The sequence below is a fragment of the Cinclus cinclus genome, chromosome 1, assembly GCF_963662255.1.
Source record: "Cinclus cinclus chromosome 1, bCinCin1.1, whole genome shotgun sequence".
Lineage (NCBI taxonomy): Eukaryota > Metazoa > Chordata > Aves > Passeriformes > Cinclidae > Cinclus > Cinclus cinclus.
In genome coordinates, this window is record NC_085046.1 from 129,268,816 (window position 1) to 129,292,362 (window position 23,547).

General features: G+C 50.3%; 1 protein-coding gene across 1 annotated transcript; it reads right to left on the reverse strand.

Annotated features, from left to right (window-relative positions):
* Positions 1-5,397: 5,397 nt before the first annotated feature.
* Positions 5,398-18,124, reverse strand: GDF6 (growth differentiation factor 6). The gene is made up of 2 exons (XM_062503119.1): positions 17,782-18,124; positions 5,398-8,138 (listed from the first exon to the last, which is right to left on the reverse strand). The coding sequence occupies exons 1-2, from the start codon at positions 18,116-18,118 to the stop codon at positions 7,270-7,272; spliced, it is 1,206 nt and encodes a 401-aa protein (XP_062359103.1). The 5' UTR covers positions 18,119-18,124; the 3' UTR covers positions 5,398-7,269.
* Between the last annotated feature and the right edge of the window lie 5,423 nt (positions 18,125-23,547).

The window sequence follows — 23,547 nt, forward strand, 5'->3', positions numbered from 1 at the left end:
AAGAAGAAAGTTCAGATCTCTATGTCTCAAGGGAGATAATTGCAGATGAGTGCATAACAGTTTTTAGTTCTCCTCAGTGTCAGGCAATTTATGATGAAAATATCTCAGGCACTGTTGCACTGCAGAGTTCTTCATGCAGTAGCACCTTGGGAGCTCTACTTCCTCCTTTTCTGATGGCAAGGTACTGAGCAAGATATGGCAGACATATCTGAAAATATTTTTCAGAACACAGAGAGAAAGAGCTGGCCCTGAGTCTTACATAGTTATCTGTCATGCCCAGATATACTGAGGTCCCAGGTCATGTTAGTCTGTGGTCAGCAGGCTACCAGTGATCCAGAAGATGCCAGAAAATGATCTGTTATATCATAATCTCTAAAACCAAGCACAGCATTTTACCTAGGCCCTCATTAGTCTAGATGTCAGAATATTTCTGACACCTAATATTCCAGTTGTTATTATCTGGAATATGCTGGGCAACTACATTAATCATTCATTATCTTGTATTTAGAACTCATTTTACTATACAGTCCAGATTCTCTCTTGTATAAGCATTATTAGATAGGGTTTTTTTTATATTTTGCTTGATGTTATCCTTTCTTAAGTGCAATGTTTTGCATAAAGAGCTTAAGTGTATATTGTTGCTATTATGTTTCACTGTACTTATATCAAACTGTCCCTTTAATTTAGCAAAATCACTTTGGAAACTTATGTGTTTGAGTTGTATGTCACTCTTACCAAGAAGAACACAAGACTAATTAGCTATGATTTGTTCTGGATAAATTCACAATGGATATTTTTATCACATTGTCATTCTGCAGTTGCTATTTTATGAAGTACTGAATTTTTTGCAGTAATTCTCAAAGTATTGGAGGTATCTGAGACAGATACCTGGTCTGTAATTCTCGGTACCTTTTAAATTTTCTCTGTGTTCCTAAATACACTTGTTAATATTTCAGAAATTCCTGCGGTTAGTTCTTTAATTATACCAGAGTAAACTTCCCCAGGACTTCCTGCTCTGAGTATATGCCCTTTATTCAAAGGCCCCTTCACTTCTCTTCTGTGAGCTGCATTTCAATTCCCTTGCTAGTTCTAAGCGTGTTCAGCCTCTCATATCAAGTGTCTCCTACTTGCAAAGGTGTTATTTCACACTTCAGCCCACTCTCTCATTTGTCCTTTGTTTAACATCCCCATGAAATGATAATCCTTTTCCCTTTTTCCTAATTTCTTTCTCTGATCCCTTTTGCACTCTTTATACTTCAGTCCTTCTCTTTTACCTGTCCTAATAGTGTCTTTGCTCACTTTCTGTATGATAGGTTTTTGTCAATAGATAACCACACAACTTCTGACTCAGACCCCCTGATTTTCTCCAATGCTGTCCTCCTTGCCAGCAGGATAGGTTCCTTTCAGACCTTTAACTAAGGATTTCTTCCAAACTGCTTGTTTGCTTAAGATTCTTCCTCCTTTTTGTTCCTCCCTTCAGAACTTTCCCTATCAATTGCCCAAAGTGAGGAAATCTGCCATACAAGAGTCATTTGGTCTTGCTCTCTTCCTCCACAAACACATGAGCTCAAATTGCTTTCTAGCAAGTTTCTCTTTATTAATATCTATCATATCTTATCTGGCCATGTTTCCCATAATTGCCTTAATACTTTGAAACAAAGAGTTGTCCAAACACATTCCAAAAATCTTGAGGAACATTTTGCACCTTGCTGTGCTGCTGGGTTTTGTTTTGCTGGTTTTAAAATTTTCTGACAGCAGATAACCTGGTAAAGTCCTTGATTAGCACTATCTTCACATCCTCAGGACACTCCCAGAAGTTGCTCAAAAATGTGACATCAATCTCCTCCTCATTCAGTATTCTTTACTAGGGTTTTACTGTTCCTCTCTTTCTTCTCCAACCACTCCATCTTTCCCCTCTCTCTGGCTTTCTATACATTCCTCATATACCAGATAATACTCCTCCCTTTTTTACTGCCTCTACTTCCTACACAGATTATACTCTCTCTGCTAATATTGAAGTGCCACAATTTATTTCACTGAGCCTGTGTGATGTCGATTAAACTGTAGCCTTTGTTGTGTCCCAAGACTTCTTATTCTTCCTGTTTATTCTCCATACTCTTACCATTAGAGTGAAAACATCTCAGATGTTTGGCAGGTTGCCCTTACATTATCCCTTTCGTTCTTCTATGGCCCTCCTGAAATTTCCCACTTCCACCAAAGCAATGAGTTGTCAACCAGACCTCCATTTTTCTTACTCACCTGAGGTCTCTCCTGCCCACTCACTCAAACCCTGCTGTCCTTGGAGCATTTTCACTCATTTTTCTCTAGTAATAAAATTCTCACATTCTGGAAAGCAGTGTTTTTTTCATTGACTTAACAATGTTTTATAGGACTGAGATTCTCCCTGAGGTCTTCCTAAAAAAATGGTGCAGAAAGTTGTTAGTAGGCAAGTGGTCTTATTGGATAAAAGTCCACAGTCCAATTTCAGATTTCTCAGTTCCATAGAGGGGGTTGACAGCATTCATAGTTTAAGCAAACTCTGCTTTTGTCAAAATGCTAGCACACGGGCAAAGATAAAGTCCCATACTCTGCATCAGGTTGATGTTGTGCAAAATTAGGTCTGCATAAAACCTTGGGAGAACTGTTTCTAATTCCCAACAGCATAATACACTAAATAGTAATGTATATTAACTAAGACAGTGGTACTTTTCAAGGCTGCAGTCATCAAGCAATAGGCATATGATGAGTGTAGCAGGAACAATATGTTGATTCTCTCCCTCACAATCATGAACAGCTGGAACATCCTCAGTTTACAATGGGTCTGACACTGCAAAGGAACAAGAACAAATATTTGGAAATCTAATCACATAATATAGCTGAATGCTGACAAGAGGACCCTGCTCTAGGGAAATATACTCCTTTATAGCACACGGCTGCTATGTGAGAGAACAAATTGCATGCTATTGATATCTGCTGTCCTGCTATCCTGCTGCCCAGCCTCTGAATGATTGACAAGGGTGAAGTTCAGTCACTCGACTTCCTCAAAGCTTCAGATGTGCTTCTGAAGCAAAGATAAGAGTTTATGAAGGAAGATGTTTCATACAATGTGATCAGCTCAAGTAACATTTGAGGTTAAACACTGAGTTGTTAAAAATCAGCATGCTTATTTTATAAATGCAGTAAACAGATCAAACTCTCATCTACATGGAGATAACGAGGGAGAGTGGATCTGCTGTTCATGGGAAGTTTCCAGCTTATTTCTCCACAAACAACATTTTTAAAAATACACCCCTCTGACAAATAAATGTAAGAGGGAGTCTGTGGTCCAAAAAGGAGCTTTCTTATAAAAGTAAGGGCTTAAGTCCCAGGGTGTTTTTTTCATTCATGTACTCAGAATTTGTGCCAATGGATATCTACACTTCAAAGATGAGTCAGTGATTTTCTTGTGCTTGAGCAGCACAGCCAGTGTGATGGATGAATTGTGTAATGTCTGCTGATAAGTATCACACCATCAGCCAGACCAACTTCAGCTGTCTTCTATCCCTCGTTGTCTATTCCCACTATTTCATAGATTCTGCTCCCTCTTCTGGCCAGCAAGATAATAAAAGAAATAATTTCCCCTTTTTAAATGTGATTTTGAGCATGGGGAGTTGAGAAATGGAAAAGAAACTTCATATTACTTTGGCAGGACAAAGAGATCTGAGCTGTGTATTCACTGCATTCCCATATTTGGATTTCACTGTAACAAAGGCTTGCAGTATTTGCAGTAAAAAAGCTGAAAAAATAATTGCAGGTATTTTTTTGTTACTTTTTCTATTTACTGGGTATCTCTTGGGGGGGGGGGGGGGGTAGGAGAGAGGACGGGAAGTACATGGAAAGAAAGACCATTGATCAGCTTTGCTGTATCTATTCACTTCTCCCTCTCAGCACAGCAGTTCTTCTTTACAGATTTGTGCAAAAGAATACTGAAGACCTAAAAAAGGAAGTGAACAGAGATCCCATCTTTAGGAACAGCAGACTTGCCAAAATGGGTTCAGATAATGTTATATTAGCTATAGCATGCAGAGCTATAAAACACGCTCAAAAATGCCAGTGTTTTCTCTGCTTCAGTAAGCAATATCCAAAAGGTGTGCCTCTAAATCAGATACTGCCGTTTCTAACTATTTTTGGCTTTTTTCTGGTTCTCCACTCCTCTTGGAGGTTACCAACCACAGACAACTGGAACAAAGGGCTTTCAAACATTTTTTGGCCGTTAAAGACATCACCAAAATTCAGCTAAAGTAGAAGAAGGTACAAACTGCACTACACTGTACACTCTGGACAGAAAAACGTTGCCTCTTTAACAACTTCCTTTGATGGAAGTTTTCTGAGGCCTCCCACAGTTGAACTTTGTCTGATGAAGCTCCCCAAAGCCATGTCTGAGGCAGAGCAGAAAGGACAACTCAGTGACAGCACAGCTTGCCACCACGCGTGTGATGAATGGGCTTGCAACAGAAGCGATATTGGTTTTTACATGGAAAGGAAATTGCATTGAAACTCTCAGTGTATGGTTTTAGCCAAAGCATTGTCTGTACACACAATAATTCATTTGTTCAATAGACAGCAAAATAAAGAGATGATTCATTCAGCCTCCTCTAGCTGACAATTTTGTAAAACTTCAGATTTTACATCATGTTCGTTTCCAGTTGACAGTGTGCTACATATATCGATTACCTTTCCTCAGAGAGTATATTGCAGCTTGTTGGACATCATTTGCCCTTTCTTTCCCTCATAAAGAGAGCAGAGTCTTGATCCATAGCAGAAGACTGAACTGGTATGGTCAGAACAGCAACCAAAGTTCACGCCAGTAAGAATTGCACATGGTGGACCTGGCTTTAAAACCAAACCCCTTTTTAAACTATAATTTCTAAATCTACAATTAATAACAAACTTGAAACACTATTAAGCACTACAACTCAATATTCCTCTGGCCGTTGTACCAAGTCTAAGGCTGGAGTCTTCTACAGGTCTCTTAGCTGCTGCTATTCAAACACTCGGGCCTGATTCTGCACTCCTTTGTTCAAGCACCAGTCCAAGGGAGTGAAAGCTGGTCAGAGAAAAACGTGTGGGATCAGATCTTGTGATACGGCAAAAAAATTCCACTTTCCATGAAAGGAACCTTGTTTTCAAACACATTCCACCAGGTGAGCAGGTCTTTCAGCCCTTCTGCATATAAGATGAGGCTTTTATTTTTGTCCCTGAGAGTGGGTCTCACAGCCCCCAAGCTGCCTGTACCACCTCTGCACGCATCACTGAGAGAGGATCCTTCTCTTACTGAAACAGCTACTCATTGAATAGTTCTTCATTATCTAAGAGATAGCCAGGAAATATTTAATAAATATATTACCCATTGCATCAAAATAAATATCATTTATAAAACATTCATTGTCTTTTGCTCATCATCATCATACAGTGTATATTAATGTCCCCAGTACAGATGAGATTTACAAACGTTTGCCTGAATTTTTCCCCTTAATGCATTCTCCCACTTACAATAATCATTGCAAAAAATGCATAAAAACACAATGCAGCTTTATGCTGCTGGCATATACCAAAGACGAAACTAAAGATCTTTTGAGAGTACAAAAAGTCTTCAGACAGGAGGAATGGCTTTAGGTGCGCCTTCAAGTGGCACTTGATCCAACTCAACTCTGCAACATTTTAGAATTAGAGCCAATATTTACTTGAGAACTCAGAATTATTTAATCAAATAATAGAACATATAAAAGCAAGCTGACTTTTTTGGAAAAAAAAATGTTTAATAATACAATAATAGTTGCAGTATCGTCCAGTAAAGGTGTATTGTAAAAATGTTCTGAATATTAATTTACCTCAGATAACTTTAGAGTTGTAAATACTTGCATTATATTGAGGTAGACAGTAAAAAATTATTTTCTCCATTATTAGCACAGAATTTAAATCTTGCAATAATATCTTAAGGAAATGATAATGTTAAGTAAGGATGAAATATCTGATTAATGCTTAATTCTGTACAACTCAAATATAAACTTTTAAAAATATTAGAAATTATAACATTTTGAGTGCATATCATGTTTTGTACATTAAAAAAGAAATGCATGTTGTTCATCTCCATTTTGCACTTTTCAGTCTGTTTAAATAAACAAATATTTACAACTTTTATATGAACAACAGTGCATCCAAAGCAAAATGTGCATTTTAAGTTAATGCTCCTGGTCGAGTCTTTTTATTAGCATTTTATATTATTATTCTATTCTCTTTTTAATTTTTTTCCACATGTTTGTAGCTCTGCAACACCAGATAAGCCAACAATTCTAGAAATCGGTGGGGGAAAGCCTGAAACTATGAATATAAAAGTTATATTAAGAAAGGGCTAGGCATAGCTTCGAAGTAAACCTTCCTCAGGTGAAGCCACGGCTGAGACCAAAGGTGAGAAAGAAATAGAAATCTTACATAAAACGCCTTTTCCAGCACAACATTTGCATATAATACTGCTGCAAGTTGCGAGGGCTGCCGAGACACAGCTACCCAGAGACCTGGCAATGGCATCCCTACACTCTTCGTGGTATCCGAAGGAGTTTCCTTTCCAATCCACCCCGGCTGTGCTTTCTGTAACACTTCGCTCTTCACAGTTTTTCTCTGCTGTCTTAAAATAAAACCTAGCTGATAATTACAATCTTAAGCAACTCTTGGTTGGTTTTTTTGTTTGGTTGGGGTTTTTTTCTCTCCTTTTCTCTTTCTCTTTTTTTCCCCTTGGGGGTGAGAGAGGGGAAGGGGTGGGGGGCGTAGGCTATTTATGGCTGGTAAGCTTGCAGGAATGTGAAAGAGAGAGGGCAGAAATGAAACAGCCCTCTTCAGAGCAACTTCAGAGAGAGGGATCAGTCTGCTCCTTCTCCCTCCCCCGACTCTTTTTGTACTTGGTAAATTGCCTTCACCTTTGGAGGGAGGAGGATAGATCGCCAGATAAACCCCGGGGGAGGAGAGGGGAGCGGGGAAAAAGACCGGGCGGGCGCCTCGCCGCCTGCCCGGCCCGCTCGCCCTTCCCCGCCGGCAGCCGCGGACCGACGCTGCCGTAGCCCCCGTGGAACCGCGGCGCCCGTCCCTCCGCCGGTCCCTCCGCCCGTCCCTCCGCCGGTCCCTCCGCCCGTCCCTCCGCCGGTCTCTCCGCCCCAGCCGCGGGACGGGGGTCCCGCTCGCCGCTGCTCCTCCGCCAGACGCAGACCCGGCTGTCGCCGAGGGGCGTCCCGCCCGCTACCTGCAGCCGCAGGACTCCACCACCATGTCCTCGTACTGCTTGTACACCACGTTGTTGCCCGCGTCGATGTAGAGGATGCTGATGGGGGTCAGTTTGGTGGGGACGCAGCAGCTGGGCGGCGTGGAGCCGGGGTCCATGGAGTTCATGAGAGTCTGGATGATGGCGTGGTTTGTGGGCTCCAGGTGGGAGCGCAGCGGGAAGTCGCAGACCCCCTCGCAGTGGTGGGCCTCGTATTCCAGCGGGGCGATGATCCAGTCGTCCCAGCCCAGCTCCTTGAAGTTGACGTGCAGCGGCTTCTTGCTGCAGCGCAGCCGGGACTTCTTGCCGTGCCGCTTGCCGTGCCGGCTGGCGAAGGCGGTGCGGCGCTGGCGCCGGGCCGGCGGGCGGCGGGCGGCGGGCGGCGGCGGCGGGGGCGCGCCCAGCTCGGCGCGCAGCTCCCCGAGGAGGCTCCGCCGCCGGGCCCGGGTGAAGACCACCAGCAGCGCCCGCTCCTGCGGCGGCCGCGGCCGGCGGGCGAAGCCCAGGCCCCGCAGGTCGAGCCGGCGCCGCGGCCCGCGCTCCGCCGAGGCCCGCAGCTCCAGGCACAGCCGCTTCCGGGGCCGCTGCTCCCGCAGGGCCTGCCGCACGTCGAACACCTCCCAGCCGGCGGACGGGGCCGCTCGCGGGTCCAGGGCGCGGGAGTCCAGCGGTCGCGGCGAGAGGCAGGCGGAGAGCTGGACGTGCGGCGGGGCGGCGGGCGGCGGGCGGCCGTGGGGGGCCCGGCGGAACAGCCGCAGCTCGGCCCCCACGAGCTCCTCCGTCTCCGAGAGGGTCGACACATCAAACACATACTGCTGCCGCCTCAAGGGAGCGGGCGAGAGATCGTCTGCGAGATAAAAATAATTACAGTCAGTTGCGCTCGGGGGGGATCTGCCGAGAGGTCTCTGAGGCGGGAAAGGGAGGGAGCACCGCCGGCTTGCCCGGCCGGGGCCGCTCCTGCCTACCTCACCCCCACCCCCCTCCGGACCGGGACCGGGGCAGGGCAGGTAGAGGAGAAAGGAAGAGAAGGGAAGGATATGGGAAGGAAAGGCAGAATGGAAGAACCCGCGCCAGACGGGTGACAGTTCTCCAGCACTAGAGGCAGACCCCGCTCCACGCACATCCTCTGCCTATCAGCCCCACGTACACTTATCTGTTCTCCTCTGAGGAAAACCTGGACTTCTTTTTTGACACATCGGTGTACAAAGTGCAGCACAGAAAGCAAACCAGATTCCCCTGAGCTGCTTTCCAATAAAATGTTTACAACACAGCAAATACAAAAATTCCCAAAACCCCTGTGTTTCCCCAGAAGCTAGTAAACTTGTGTAGATTTCTATAGTAAAAGTGTCACTGGTGCCTCTGTTCAGCAGACCCTCGCCGCTTTTCCCAAAATCAGCCCGCCACAGGGGTAGAAACGGAGACTAAAGAAATATACACTACGCCTGTTATTTATCGATATCAAAGGTCATTGCGATTCCTAATCAGTATGTTTCACAACCTCGGCTTTACCAGACAGGTCTCTGGGAACCTCCTGCGGGGCAGGAGAGACAAGGGGATGATTTATGCAAACCAAAACCTTCAGACGCGCCACGGCGATGTAAAAATCAATGCGGATTAACGTGCAGTTAATCAGTGCGGATTAGCACACTCGACAGTCGCCCCGCGTCGCTGCGCGTTCCCCTAGACGTCAGCAGGGAGATGGAGCGTGGAGTGCAGCAGGGACAGCGGGAATTTCTGGGAAAAAGACTTGCCCCGCAGCCAGGCCACGGGATCCTACGGCGGAACCTGGCTGCCTGCCGAGCGCGTCCCCCTCGCCCCGCAGGGAGCCGCCGTGGGAGGCCCCTCCGCCCGCCCGGACCGCGCCGCGCACCCACGCCGCATCCCCGGCTGCGGAGCTGGGCGCTCGCCGGGCCCCGCACACCTGCGCTGCTCTCGGAGCACAGCCGCGGTCCCCGCCTCGCCCGGCGTGGCACGAGGAGTCAGCAAGGAGAGGGAGTTCCCGAACCGGAGCTTCCCCGCCTCCCCTGGGCTGCGCGCCGGCGAGAGCGATGCGGAATCGGGCAGGCCCTTCAGGCATCCCGGAGGATCTGAACCCAGGCCTTTCGCATCCCTGCCTCCCCCTCCCACTTCAGGTTTGTCTGTTTCCTCGCGGTGGGGCTGCTCCTTCCCAGCGAAGGGAGAGAGGCAGCCTAGTCGTGCATCCCGCTCGGCGAGTGCGGGAGGAGACTGAAAAAAACACGAGCGGAGCCCGAAAAATGTCGTCACAGTCCAGGTGACGACAACAGCTGCTTTATCGAGCTGTGAAAATAAAAGTGAAACCCATCGGGAGCTGCCTACAGGTGCTGGACAGTTTCATCAGCACTGCAAAGACAGACCAGGATTCGGTCCATGAGTCTCCTGTGGGTTTTGGGGTGCTCGTGGGGGTAGTTCTGCTCTTCACAGGCGCCGGCCGTGGAGGCACGTGGTTGCGGGAGGAGGGTCCAGCAGCTCAGGAGATCTCTGGTATCATTGCCTCCTCCTTCAACGGGGTCCTGGGAACTTCAGACAAAAGGGGATGAGCATCCCTGGAGTAAGAAAGCGCAGGTCCTCCTCCTTCTCCTCTTTCTCGTCGTCTTGGTTGTTTGGTTTTTTTTGTTTGTTTGTTTTTTTTTTCCCTGCATCCAACATCTGTCAGATACTCGGGCATCCGACAGGACGCAGACGGATCTCCTGACCCTGCCGAGATGACTCAGACTCAGTTCAAGGGCTCCAGCGACCGTCGAGAAAACTAGATCAGCACCTTCCCCTGCCGCTGTCCCCAGCTTCGGCATGTGGGCAGAGCCGGGCCTGGGCACGGATTCGCTTTTAATCGCTCTCGTTGCTCAGGGGATGGAGAGGCGGGTAGTAACGCTTGGTTTCAGAGCGAGATGCTCGCTGTCTTTGATACTCGCAGTGGCCTTGGGATGGGGGTGAAGAGAGTGCTTCCTCCAGGCCGCTGTCCCTCCGGAGCAGGCATCTCACACACACACTTCTCCCTGTCCTATTCTTGGCCAGCGCCACGGTCCTGGGGTCCCCCATATCTCTGTCGGGGTGCAGGAGCAAGGCAGCACTGCCCGGCAGTCTTAGCTTTCAGGGAAAGGGTAGCCCATTCCCGAGAGATGAGGGGACCCGAAGGTGATAGCGCCTCTCCCCTTCCCGAGAAACCGTCACGCAGGTGGCCTGTCGCGGCTCAGGAAATAATCCCATTCGGGGATAACATCCAGGCGTGCAGTTTAGACGGCAGTGAAGCAGCGAGAGTCTGAATTCCTCGCGTGTCCCCGCTGCTGAAAATAGGCTTAAAGGGTCTGCAGACCCTTGTCACCCCGCGGTGCGGGAGGAAACCAGCTCCGGCACTATCGGTGCCGAAAGGCTCGCTCAGGGATGCTTTCCAAGTAGCATCTTTAGCGACTCCAGTTTGGCGAGGGTTTGGGGCGTTGCACGGCTGGTCCGGGTTGCTCGGTGGCATGGTACGCTGGAACACGGCCGATTTGCAGAGAAACGTGCCCCCGGTCAAGGGGATCTCTGAGACGGGTTTCAGCAGCACCGAAACTCCGTGCTGGAAAAGTTCCACTGGTTTAGGCAGCTGCCGGCTCCCGTGCCTCTCTCGGGAGGGCAGGGAAAGGGGCAGGGCTGCCGGTTGTTTCAAATAAGCAGCTTTGAATCCGATCAGATAAACGCTATTTATTCACTCTTGTAACCTAATAATTCCAGATGAATACATAATCCTAAACCAGTACTGGCTCGCTCCCAGCGCAGTCGAGAGGGTGGGAAAAGCAGTGGAGGGCGGGGAGGGAAAGCGGGACCTCCAGAACCTCCAGAAAACGGGAAGAGACGGGTCTGGGTTGGGGACCCTTTGTTCCAGCGAAGCTGCTGCCTTCCCAGCACACAAAGAGCTCCAGCAGAGACGGCGTGGAGACACCCTGACTGTCCCTCTCTCTCCCTGTGAACAGTGCACAACGGATTGGGGCTTGTCCTCTTCAGTCTTCCTTTAAACCCAAGGAGGGACTGGGGTGAAACCCAGGGCTTCTAACAGCCAGCTCGAGATCTGCCTTTTTCTCAGGCCAGTTGAAGCTGTTCTTACAGATATTCCCTTTACCGAAATACTTGGTGCGTACAGCAAAGTCATCCCAGCTAGGCTGGGGAAAGCCACATTGCAGAAAATGCACCGGGGAGGTGTGTTTATATTTGCAGCGTTAATGTAGATAGATTAATGATAGCTCCGCAGTAAGTGTTAGTTCTATTTCGACTCTCTGTAGTTTATTCTTTCTTTTCGGGCGAAAATAAAATATTAGGAGCGGGAAGGAGGAAGAGGAGGAGGGAGTAGGTCTGTCTGAAATTTAAGGATGTGTCAGTGGCGGATGGGAGCGAGAGCAGTCCTACTCCGTTCCTCGCCAGGCGCTCGGGCAGCAGCCGGCCCGGTGCTCCCGAGGACGGGCCGGGCCGGGCTGGGCCGGGCCGGGGCCGGGCCGGGCCAAGCCGGGCCGGGGGGGCTGCGCCGGGCCCCCGCCCGCCTTCCCCCGCGCTTTCCTTCGCCGTGCGGTGACTGTGGTTTCAGCATCTCCGAAGCTAAATGAATGACTGGGTTGGGACGTTTCCCTCAATTCCCTGTGTGAAGCCTCTCCCGTTTCCCGGGTTGCTTTGTCGCCGCAGTCTGGGCTTTGAGGAGAGACGGGGGTTAACGAAGGCTACACAAAGTTTCCCTTTTCATGGCAGATCAGGTACTGGGCTCCCAGCCAATTCATCAGGGCTCAGATCTTAACTTTACATCACTGCAAATTATACCCAAACCACATTCAAGAAGAATTTTCCCATTCCCAAATTCTCTCTCAAGCCATATTTAAACTCGCAAACCAAAAGCACATTTTCAGTTTAAAGACACTTCGCAGACACTCGCACAACAATAATCTGGAAATTAAAACATATATTGTTCCTAATTGCGAAGGTCTACCCACACGTTGTCTGCAGAGTCGCAAGGCTGACAGGTATTTCTTTCGGAGCATTACCCAAGCTGTGGAAACAAGGGGCTGACTCTCCATGTGTGGTATTTCTCCAGGTTTCAATTCCACATCTCCCAGCCCCTGCCTCGCCGCGGTTTTTTATTACTGAGAGTGATTAGATTTAAATGTATCGTTCGCTTCGCTATCGAGTAACCGAGAAAGACCACACCTTCCTCGGACGAATTCCCAATCCTGCCAAAAACACTAACTAGTTGTTGGGAGGGCTGTTTCCTTCTTCTTCTTCTGTTTTTTTTTCTTTTTTTTTTTTCTTTTTTTTTCCTCCTCGGAGCAGACAGGCACCTGGCTGTGATGTACCTTTGGTCACCGCTGTACCGTACCTGCTCCGGGAAGGCTGCCTGTCCTTGCCCCACTTCCCCGCTTTCCCTGAGCGACTCTCGGCCGTCGGGCGTAGGGGGATCGCTCAACACCCGCGGGATGTCTCGCAAGGCTCCGGGCCCTCGGTTGTCGGCATTGTCCCAGGAGATACGTCGAGGCGGACAGGAGCTTCCTTGGGGGGTTTCTACCTGCTGTAACAGACCTTAATCCACTATCTTTCCCTTTCCCCATTTGCGGCGGTTATGCTACCCAAAATACTTCAATGGAGGAGAAATAATAATTATTCGTGTTGAGAAAATCGGTCTGAATATTCCCAGGGCTTGGAGCTAAGAAATAAAGCAAAGATAATTCTGAGCGATAAATGTGGAAGCGCTAGGATACAGCAAGAAAGCATACAGATCTGGCCATAACTAGCAAAGACTGAAACAACCCCTTTCGCTCATAAATTAGACTTCAAGCACGAGAGGACTCCTGCCCTCAGTTTCAGCCTGCCCCGAAATCGCAAGGAAAGGAGGCTTTTCTCCAATCGACCGTTCTGGGGTTTTTTGGGTTTTTTTTCTACTATGAAGGGAGGAGGTAAATGAAGAGGGCGAGGCGCCCCGCTGCCGTGCCCAGCACTGAGTGGCCCTGGCCTGCCCCGGATTTTTTCCCCGCGGGCCACTCGGCTGCCGGTTGAGGCCAGCCCAGCTGCGGCACAGCATCTCCCCGCGGGCGGCGGAAACTCCACAGCTCCGAGGCGGAGAGCTCGGACCTCCGTCCCCGCCGTGTCGCCCCCCACCCTTCCCCCGCCCCAAAAAAAATAAAATCAATTGCAGCCTCTTAGCCAGCCCCGCAGGAGAGTTTCTGGAATAATAATAATAATAATAATAATAATAATAATAATAATAAAAAACAGGATCAGGTCCGAAATGAGCCACCGGAATGGTTTGATAGGCGTTAATTACTCCTCCTGTTAGCAGAGCGGCTCCGCGGCAGCGCACCGCTCCGCCGAGCTGCCTGATCTGCGGAGCTCCCGGCGCTGCTTCCCCGGACCGCCCTCCCGTCCCGCGGCGCTGCGTGCGCGACTCCCCGCGCCTTCTCCAGGGACAACAAGCAAACGAAAGATGAACTAAAAAATACTCCCCCCGCCGACAGCCCCCATTTTCACTGGGAAGAGGCGAGAGCTGCAGCCGCAGCCACCGAGGGGACGCTGCGCTCCGCGCCCCGGCCCCGCTCCCCTCCGCGGCTCCCGCTGGGCGGGGGGTAAAACACCAACCCCGAAACAAACACCAACCCCGAAACACCTCCCGGCACAGGCAGCGCGGAGCCATCGCCCGCGCCCCGCCCGCCCCCGCGGGCGCGGAGGCCCCTCCGGGCCGGGCCGGGCCGGACCGGACCGATCGCTCCTTTCCCCGGTGCACGGCGGGGATGAGGAGCGGCAGCTCGCTGCCGCGCTCCAGCCGTCTGGTCTGCATTAATGTTTTTATAAGGGGCTCAAACAAATGGAATACAAGGTCACCAAATAATTAACAGTTGTGAATTCCCTACTTTCTCATTAAAATACTTCCCTGTTTATATTTCATTTTCCTTCTGCCAACGACAACACTTCTTGGGCAAAGGCGCTGCGCAGATTACACTACATTGCAGCTTTCGGTCCACCCAGAAAACCGCTGTTTTGCATAAGTATGTTGTACCAGATGAATTTCAAGTGGAATTTACACTCTATTCTTCTGCCACATGCACAGCCGAGCCATTTTCAGTTTCTGCACACGGGATCCCACTTTCGTCCTAGCCCTCTATTCACCACCCTCACGACCCTCATGGCAAGAGCAAAATAACGATGTTCAGATCCCTGTCCGTCCGAATCAGCTGCCTCCCAACTGGAACGCGAAACAGCACAAAGAAAACGGGGAGGAAAAAAGGAGGCGATCTCGACCTATTTCGATTTCCCCGTCCCTTAGGCGCGGACTGCAGCATTTCGTATGCGGGAGCCCTGCCGTGGTGTCGGTGCTGCGGGCAGCTCCGCAGACACAAAAGGGTGAGGCGAAGGGCACTCGCAGCAGCCGGCCCTCGTGGCAATCCCTTCCCACAGAGATCATTTCGAAAATCGTGCTCCCTCGCACTCTGGCTATTTCTTTTTATGTTTTCGATCTGTTCCCAGTCCTACCGTGTTTCTTGCTAGCTGTGGGATTGCTTGTTTATAGCTCCCTTCTCCAGCTCCCCTCCCGCTCTCTCCTTTTTTTTTTTTCTAACTTTTTTTTTTTTTTCCCCTGCCTGGTGGAGTCCTTGCAGCTCCTAATTGTCCTGCCTTACTGTGGAGCTCCAATGCTGGGGGTCCTGAGGCCAGTGAGAGCACCATCTGCGTTTTAATGAGTTACTTCATGTGCCAACAGTAATTTTCCTACATTCAGCTAGGTCCTGTCTGATCTTGCGACCGTAACAAGGGGGAGCGAGTGGGGGGCGGGAGGGGGTGGAGAAGGGGGAATCGCAAACCCTTTTCCCCCTTTCTCTTCTCTTTTTCTACCGACGGGAGAAAAAAATTATAGATGAATTAAGCGGTAGTGTGGTTTCACTCCCTCTCGAGCTGCCCTGAAAACGATCTTATTAGCTTCAAGCGAGAAGGGAAGAAGTGAAGCAAGGGGAAGCGGCTGTCGGTGTCAGCACCGAAACTCTCTGCCCCGCAGCCTCCGAGGGTGGTGGGACGGGCGGGCTTGGGAATGCTGTGGCCAGGAGCTGCTGCCGGTCAGAGCCGAGCGCCGAGCAGCCCCGCCGGACCTCTCGCGGACACGCAGGCACAGCAGCCCGCCTCGTACGGGAAGGGTATTTCTCTGACTAAAAGTTGCTTCACGCTTCTCTGCGGGCTGCTGTCCCCCCGAAACGCCGCCATGCAGGATGGCGTGCGGCAGGTGGGACGGCCACCGCCATATCCCCCCTGGAGCTGCAGCTTAGGTAAAGAGCAGCCCATCTAATTGGGTCAATTTGGGCGGCTATATTGTCTGCAAATGAATTGACAGAAAATCTGGCCCCACTTCCCTGCTTTCCCTGAGCAAAGACTGTTCATCATCAGCACAACTCCAGCTCGCCAATTAACTGGGCTAGGAGCCCACGGGGAGGTGGGCAGTAAAATAGCTACCACTTCAGAGGAACGGAAGCTCTCTTGAAGTTTTTTGGTGATGTGCCATCGGCTGGTCCACTTCATTATGGGAGACTAGACAATATTTGATATGTTATGACATGAACACTCAATTAGATCACTGAGTTGAAATACTCCAATCAGTGGCTTGATGCTAAGCAACCCTCAGAAGGTCCAGCAGAAGGTCACAGCCTGTGACACATCAAATCAAAATCAATGGGGAAAAGTGAGGCTTTTCCTTAATCAAACCAGGACTTCTGTTAGCAAATCACTTCCCCCGGAGTAGAATCTCACATGCAGCGAGATGAGCTAAATTCGTTAAATTAACTGTCTTTCTTCTGGTTATCAAGAATAAGATGATATCGAGTGTGGCTCCGTTTCCTTCGGCTCGCAGAATTAGCACCCCGTTTCTCCTCCGTCAGGGGGAGCGGTCCAGCTCCTTTCTGACGGTTCAGTTTTCGAAACCATGTTTCTAGAAAGCGAGTCCTCTTCCCCCCACCCCCGCTTTTAATAGCGACGAAGAAAACAACCCCCATAAGGCGAAGGCGGAGAGCAAAACCCCTCGTCCCCTTTTCCCCTCGAAAACGTCTGCGGGCTTCCGACCGCGAGGGGCACATACTGTGGGCGCTTCCACGCATCCTCCCGAGCCCAAAGAGGCGCGACGGGCACCGAGGCGGGAGGAGAAGAACACCCCCGAGCCAGGGGTAGCGATGGGGCAAGGGGCTGAGCCTTGAGTGCCGTGGGCGGGGAGAGGCTTCCGGCTCGGGGAGGTGGTGAAGAGGGTCGGTTTGGATTCGGTTGGATTTGGTTTGGGGCGATCGGCCTCCAGGGAGCCGTGTGATTTTTCCCGGCGCTGTGTTTTGCCCTAGAACGGCCGGGGCAAGGCGGGAGGGCTGCGAGCTGCCCCGGCTCCCGGCGCTGCCAGCCACCGGCAGGTACACCAGTGCCCGAGGAGGCGCGGACCGGAGGGGAGGGTCTTCGGGTGAGGGAGAGGGGGAGGAACGAAAGCGCAACCTTCATTAAGAACCTGCTAATTAGACTGTTCTTAATTGCTCACAACCAGGGAAACGAAAAAAAGGGGTGGGGAGGAATAAAAGGTACAGCGGGGTGTTTTTATGGAAGGGAAATTTTCCTCTGGACCGACGGTAAACGTACATCCGCCGCCTCGGGTACGAGCGATACGAGGACGAGAGAAAAGTACAGAAGGGCCCCGGCCGGGGCTGAAGGTCACGGAGGGGGCCCGGGAGCCACAGGGCACCGGTGCTGCCCGGGAAGCTCTGCGGCCCGGGGTTGCGGGCCCCGCTGCCAGTCCCGGCCCGGGGGTGCGTAAGGACCAACCCCGCATACAGCTCAAAGGATGCAGCCCCGGAGCAGACGTCAAGTCCGGCCGCCCCGGGATGATTCCCGGTACCGGGCCGAGTCCCGGGGCTGCACGCTGCCCTCCCGCAAGCGGAGCCGGAGGGTCCCAGCCCCAGAGCTCTCGGACGGGGCCGGGACTCTTGCAGGTAACCCCGATAACACGACCCGAGGCGAGAGCAACCCCAGGCAGATGTTTGCCCTCGGTCAGTTTAAACTTTCTTTTTTTCCGTGCAGCCGCGTCGATAAGAGCCACCCTTTCTCTGGCGGGTGGAAAGAAACCAGAAGAGCGATATTTAATTTTTTTTTCAAGGTTGAATTTACACCCAAATTCCGCCTGCAAAGCTGGGGCGTGTTTTCCACCACCCCGTGACGATTCGGGGAGGAACGCCCGTGTTTCTCGCACGCAGCACTTAGGGCTGCCTCGGCTCGGGTATAGTTCCGCGGAACCGCTTGCTTTAAAATAAAACAACGCGACTCCCAATTTACGGAGAGATCTGCACTTTCCTGCCATATCGGGGCGGGGAACACCACCGGTGACCACTACAGCGCGATTCCCACCTCCCCAGCAGCAGGCTCCGCGGGACGGCAGCCTCGTACCATGGAGCGCAGCGGGAAGGGGCACCCGGAACCCCGGGGGGACCGTGAGGGGCGCTGGGGGCAGAACTTACCTCGTCCCCTGTCTACAAAACTAGTGATGGTGTTGGCGGATTTGGACGACTGAAAAAAGCTGGCGTTGATGCCCAGTTTCTCCGCGATAGAGTAAGTCCTGAACAGAGACAGCATGTACTCGTGGGGTTCCGCCCGTGGGAGCGCCCGGTCCATGGCGTGTCCCCCTTGCCGCGGGCGGTTTTCCCGTGGGGACCGCGGCACTCTGCGGCTGCGACCACCTTTGGAGGAGGCGGCGAGCTCCGAGGAGGCAGGGAGAGAAGCCGGGAGGCAGCAAGGTAAATCCCAGAGGAGGCTGGCGAGCAAGGCGGCGGAGAGCAGGGCCCGGCGTGCATTCATAGCGAGAGGCGGCGGCGGTGGGGAGGAAGAGGAGGGCGGCCCGACGTGCGGCTCCGGCGGCCCACGGAGCGGCGCGGGGACTGCGCGGCGGCGCGGAGCGGAGCGACGACTGCACCCGGGCGGGCTCGGCCCGCAGCCGCCCGCCCCGCCCCGTGGGTACCGCCCCGTGGGTACCGCCCCGCCGCGCACCGCCCTGTGGGGGCACCCAGCCCTCCCCCGCGGGGCGGTCCGCGGCGGGGCGGGACACCCCGTGGTCGGGTGCTTGGGGGTCCCTTTGCTCCCTCCTCGCCGTGTACTCCACGCGGGAGGTGGATACGAGGGCCGGAGAGAGATGCCGCGCGTCCTGCTGCCACCTCTCGGGTACCGCTTCTCATCACCTACCGGTGCTGTCATCTGTTTAGGTGCCTCACGGATTTTCCAGGTTTGAGTGTGGGAAGATTCGTGCGATGCTCATTATTTTACCTGAGGCTCTCTGTATTCCCGTGGCTATGTGCCCGAAAACTTGGCACAATGCAGGGATCTTACAAGAAGGAGGATTTGGTGGCAAGTAAGGGTCTCACCTTGGGATATGCCAGGACTCTTCTAGCTAGCAGCCTTGAGGCAAGTCCTGACAGTCATTAAAGAAGGAAGGAAAAGCATAGGAAAAGCTACGGACCATCCTCCTTGTCTCAAAATGTACAAATAGGCCACCAAGAGGGGACCAGCCCAAATGGAGCACAGCGCCTGGCAAAAGGCAGCGCTGGGCACTACCGGGCACTCAGCACTGTCAAGATAATCAGGGTAGCCTGGGGCAGGCAGGAAAGACTCCTCGAAGCAGGACACACGTTCGCCTTGTCCTGGTAACACAAAAGACAGCAGTGGAGCAGATGTACAAGGATTCAGAAATTCATTGTCCCCTTTTCATCTGGCTTTTCAGAGGTGCATCCTTCAGTGTAAAACCGGTGTCAGCTCTCCAATGGTTTCATCCAACCACCTGTCTGGGGTTCACAGCCATGGACAAAGCATAGTCAAATGCTTGCATTACTCTACCTGTCCTGATCACTACTTGCTTCTCCTTCGCCTTCTCAGCTTCCTGCCTGAACCATGGCACTGCTGCTGCAGGCAGCCACAAACCACCCTCTTCATGTGGCCTTTCTCTGCCCTGTGCTGAGCGTTCCTCCTTTCCTGTCCTGATCTCCCATTGCTCACTTCTTCCTACCCCTTCTGTCTGCCCCAGCTCTGCCACTGGTGGATTCTCCTCTCATTCCAGTAAGAGGTCATGTGTGTTTACCTGTGAAAACCTGGTCCATAGTAAATAAAAGGAGTCTTGCATTCATCCCATATTGAATCTGAGATCTCTGACCATGCTCCTCCATAAGCTGCCATTCTTTATGCAGTCATACACTGAACATGTGGAGCTGTCTTTTTCTTCTCTCTTCTTATTTTCTGTCAAGAGAGAGCAGCTCATGCCTGGGCTTTTGGCACCACTCCCAGTACAACACAGGATCAGTGAGATGAGGCAGACCCTCACAGGGCATTGAAGCAGGCTTCTAGCCTGGCACATCCCAGTTTTCCTGTAGGGTGCTTAGTCCCAATGTGTTCCCCATCTCCTAAGGAGAGATGCTAGGGGCTATGAGGAAGACAAGGAGAACATTCAAAACAAGTGACAGGCTCAGGTTCCAAGTGAACCAGGCTGCATTTCTACTAGAAAAAAAGGATAATTCCAAGGCAGGAGCTCATACTATTCTGCAGCCCTCCCTATATGGCTTAGAGGGCTCCCTGGTGTGGTTTTGGCCCAAGCCAACTAGCACTTTCCCAGCCAACACCCAGGTCTGCTGCAAGTTATGGCCTGTGTCAGGGGCTGCCCCTGGATGGCCATTTGGATGCGCCCCTGTGGCGTGAGACACATTATACAGCTGGGATTAAAGAGTGGGGCCCATCATTGCCTCGGCTTCTTTTTAGCAGGATAGATGTACTGCGAGGTGCCGGCAGATGAACTGTGAAGAGACAGGGCTACAAAAACCTATCAGTGACAGTGCAGAAATGAGGCAAGTGTTCTGCAAAACCAATTCCCACTTCATTCTGCCCTGTTTCTTCACCCCCTTTTACTTATTGTGCTTTCACTCCTTCTGTCTATCCTCTGGCTTCACAGACACCCTCCTGACCACTACCCTCCCTTTTCATCAGCTGCTTTCTGCACTGGGAGCGTCCCCCCTCCTCCTGTCCCTTTGGCTTCTCTTTTCTGATGCCTCACTTTTGTTGCTTCTGCTCCCCTTTGCCACTCCCATCCTTTCTGCTCTGTACTTAGCATTTTGGCTATTTTTTTCTTGCCATGACCCAGTTCCTTCCGGAGCCTTATCATCACTTTTTTGTTTCCTTCTGCTCCTTTTGTGTCCTATTCACTTATTCCATGCTCCTGCCGGCTATCTCCAATCAGCTGCCCAGCTCCAGTTTCTCCTCTGTCAACTTCTGCCCAACCCTAGCCCCCCAGGCTCTTTCTTTTCTCTCCTGCTGTATTTCATTGTCCTGTTTTTCTTTTCCGATATTGTTCCCACTTCCCACATCCCCTCCTTGTGGTCCCAAATGCTGCTGCTGCATGGCTGCCCTTTCCCACTCTCACTCTGCTGGTTTCCAGGGTCCCCTCCATTGCTCCCGGGGTGTCTGTTCCCTTCCTGTCTTTGTCTCTTGGTCTGTCTCTCTCTTCCCTCTTTGTTCTCGGCTTTTTTCTCCCTTGGCCTCCCCCTCTCCCGAGGGGAGGTGGTTTCATACTAATGCAAAGCTGCAAGGTCTCAAGAGCAACTTCCATCAGTCTGATTTAATTTCTACCTGCTGCTTTTGCATATTTTAGTGTATTCTCTAAAATTTACTTGGAAGGCTGCTTTGCACTGTCACTTCTTTATCAGGGGCCTGACTTGACACCCTCTGCAGCTAACAGGGCCATTCCTCTGGCTCCTGTGACCTTTCAGGCAGTGTAGGCTGAGGCCCTCCTAAGGCAGATGCCCCCCAGTAGCACCCCAAGACTGTTGCTGAGCAGGTGAGAGTGCATTCAGGTAGCAGTAACAGCCATAAATAGCCAGTGCTGTTTTCCAGCTTATTTCTCAAAGCTTTAGGTTGCTCAGCGTTGTCCCCTTGCCGTTTTGGAAGACACTGCCATTGTTCAATACAGATTATTGCCAAGACAGTCATTTAAGGAAATGGAGTACAGAACTGTGGGGATATAACAATTGTGGTGCCTCATGGAGCAGCACAGTCAGGTCATTGAGAGGGACTTGAATATATTCGAGCCATCTTAAGAAGCTTTGGTTTTGATTGTCCCTGAGAAAAACTCTGTGGAACTGGGAACTGCAGGCAGGAGTGGGCACTTCGTGGGGCAGCATGAGAATGAATCAGCGCCTGTGAAACACTTGGGATCCCCGCTTCAGTGCATGGCAAAGAGTGAAATGATGGCAGCAACAATAAAAAGAATAAAATAATAGCAGCCACCAGAAAAGAATAGTGTTTTAAAAACTTGTTTCCTTTCTGGTTTTCTCAACAATAAAAGTTGGCCAGATTTCAGTTCATGATTGCATTATACATATTTTGTAACAATTTTTAAAATTTCAAATATGTTTCTCAGAACTAAAGCAATTTGGAGACGGCAAAGATGCAGTTTTAAAACTAGTTTCATTAATTTGCTTGCACTGGCACAGATACTTCTCATATCTTTCACATATTTTCTTTCTGTGAATTTGCTATTCTGGGGAAATGTATAAATTATTGGAGGCAACTTTGAAAATCAGGAAGCAGTCCAAATCAAATGCAATTTCTTTCATCTGGAAGTTTAATGGAAATTTCTCTTGCTATAACCATAACATGAGCAGCCATGTTGAGGAAGGATGTCAGAGTTTAAAATTCATCCCTGCAAAGTGGTCAAGCCAAGATGTAAGCATCACTCATTTCACCTCTGGTTTGTGATCATTTGTAAGACTTACTGTGATGTGTAAGGGTTATCAGTACAGAGTTGATCAGTTTGTAGACATTCCTCCTTAGTTGTTTTTTTTTTTCTGTGTGTGTGTGTGTTTTGTTGTTGTTTGGGGGTTTTTTGTTGTATCTAGGTTGATGCTTGTTTTAACATGAACGATCTATTGCAGGATTTTTATTTCTGTGAACCAAAATCATTCTTTGTTAGGATGACTAGAAAATGTAGCCCCTCAAACCATGGGCTTTCCCCCACTTTAGCACAATAGACTCCATAAAGGCTGTGGTTACACCACATAGTTGGGGACAGGGATTCCTACCAGCACAGCAGTTAGCACATTTTCCAAAATGCCCGTGTAGTCCATATGTGATGGTTTTCAGCAAAACACCAGCCTCCACCAGCCTTGGCTTTGAAAATGGACATTTTTTTTTCAAAGGCCCTGGTTTTGAGGCATTGAATTCTTATTCTTTTATCCTCAGTACTTTTAGCACCTCTATTTTTTTCTGCAGTGCTCCTGAAAAGGTGGGTTTTCAGTGCTTCACACTGGCAGGAATATTTTCTTTTTCAGTAGCTATATTTTGGCCCAGGAGTTGTTTCCCTTTCCCCAGATGCATCTTCCCTTATGGCTAATAAGCCAGCTCCTCTCCCTGCCTCCCTCCCAGCTGGGCTGCCCTGCTTTTTGTTGAGAGGCTCCATCTTCTGAGATGGAGCACCAAGTTCCTTCTCTGCTGCCTGCATTCTGGACCATCACATTAGCCATTTTTTTCCCTTAACATAGAAAACCATCATTTTTTCCTAAACATCTTTGTTTCAGCATGCCCCATCTCCAAACCATCGACATAAACCTCAAAGGTCTAAGCAGATCAAGATTTTTAACTGCCAAAACTATGGTGTGTGAACTAACAGAAGACAAAGGAGCATACCCAAATAAATAGGGTTGCTTTAGGAGAGTCTGAAGTACCTCCTGCATTGTGGTCCTCCAAAGAATGTTCTGTTTCATTTTCCAAGCATCCTGTAAAGGATCTGCACCTCTCCCAGTTCCCCACAGCCCACAGAGCTCTTCCAGATGAGTCCCCCATGTTCCAGCTCAGTGGAGGTTTGTGCAGACCCACAGCATAGGGACAGGCTTTCCCATTTCTCTTCCTCTTGCTCCTGCTTTTGGCAGTTAGACTTTTCACAAGAAAAGTCGGGAGAAGGAGCAGGGCTAACTCTACATATCACTGTTGCTTTTTGCAGTGTTTTATTTTGCCACAAATCAGTGGCAACTTTTCTTCTCTGCAAGCTCTCTGCATTTTTGTCACTGTCTTAGATTAGAACCACATTGTCTCTCACAGTTACAAACTTAATATATAGAGGTGAAGAGTGAAGCCACTCCTGCATTCTTGGTGCATCAAAACACATCCTGACATCAGGAAGACAAATTGCAGCATATAGATCAGGAGAAAGAGAAGAAGTCTGCAACAGTGATTCTGCTTTCATTTGCTCTGGTGTA

Bases quoted from the DNA above. Each gene is read 5' to 3' on its own strand.
- GDF6 (XM_062503119.1), bottom strand. From the start codon at position 18,118: ATGAATGCACGCCGGGCCCTGCTCTCCGCCGCCTTGCTCGCCAGCCTC. The intron at 8,139-17,781 runs GTAAGTTCTGCC...TTTATCTCGCAG, and splicing joins TTTTGTAGACAGGGGACGAG to ACGATCTCTCGCCCGCTCCC.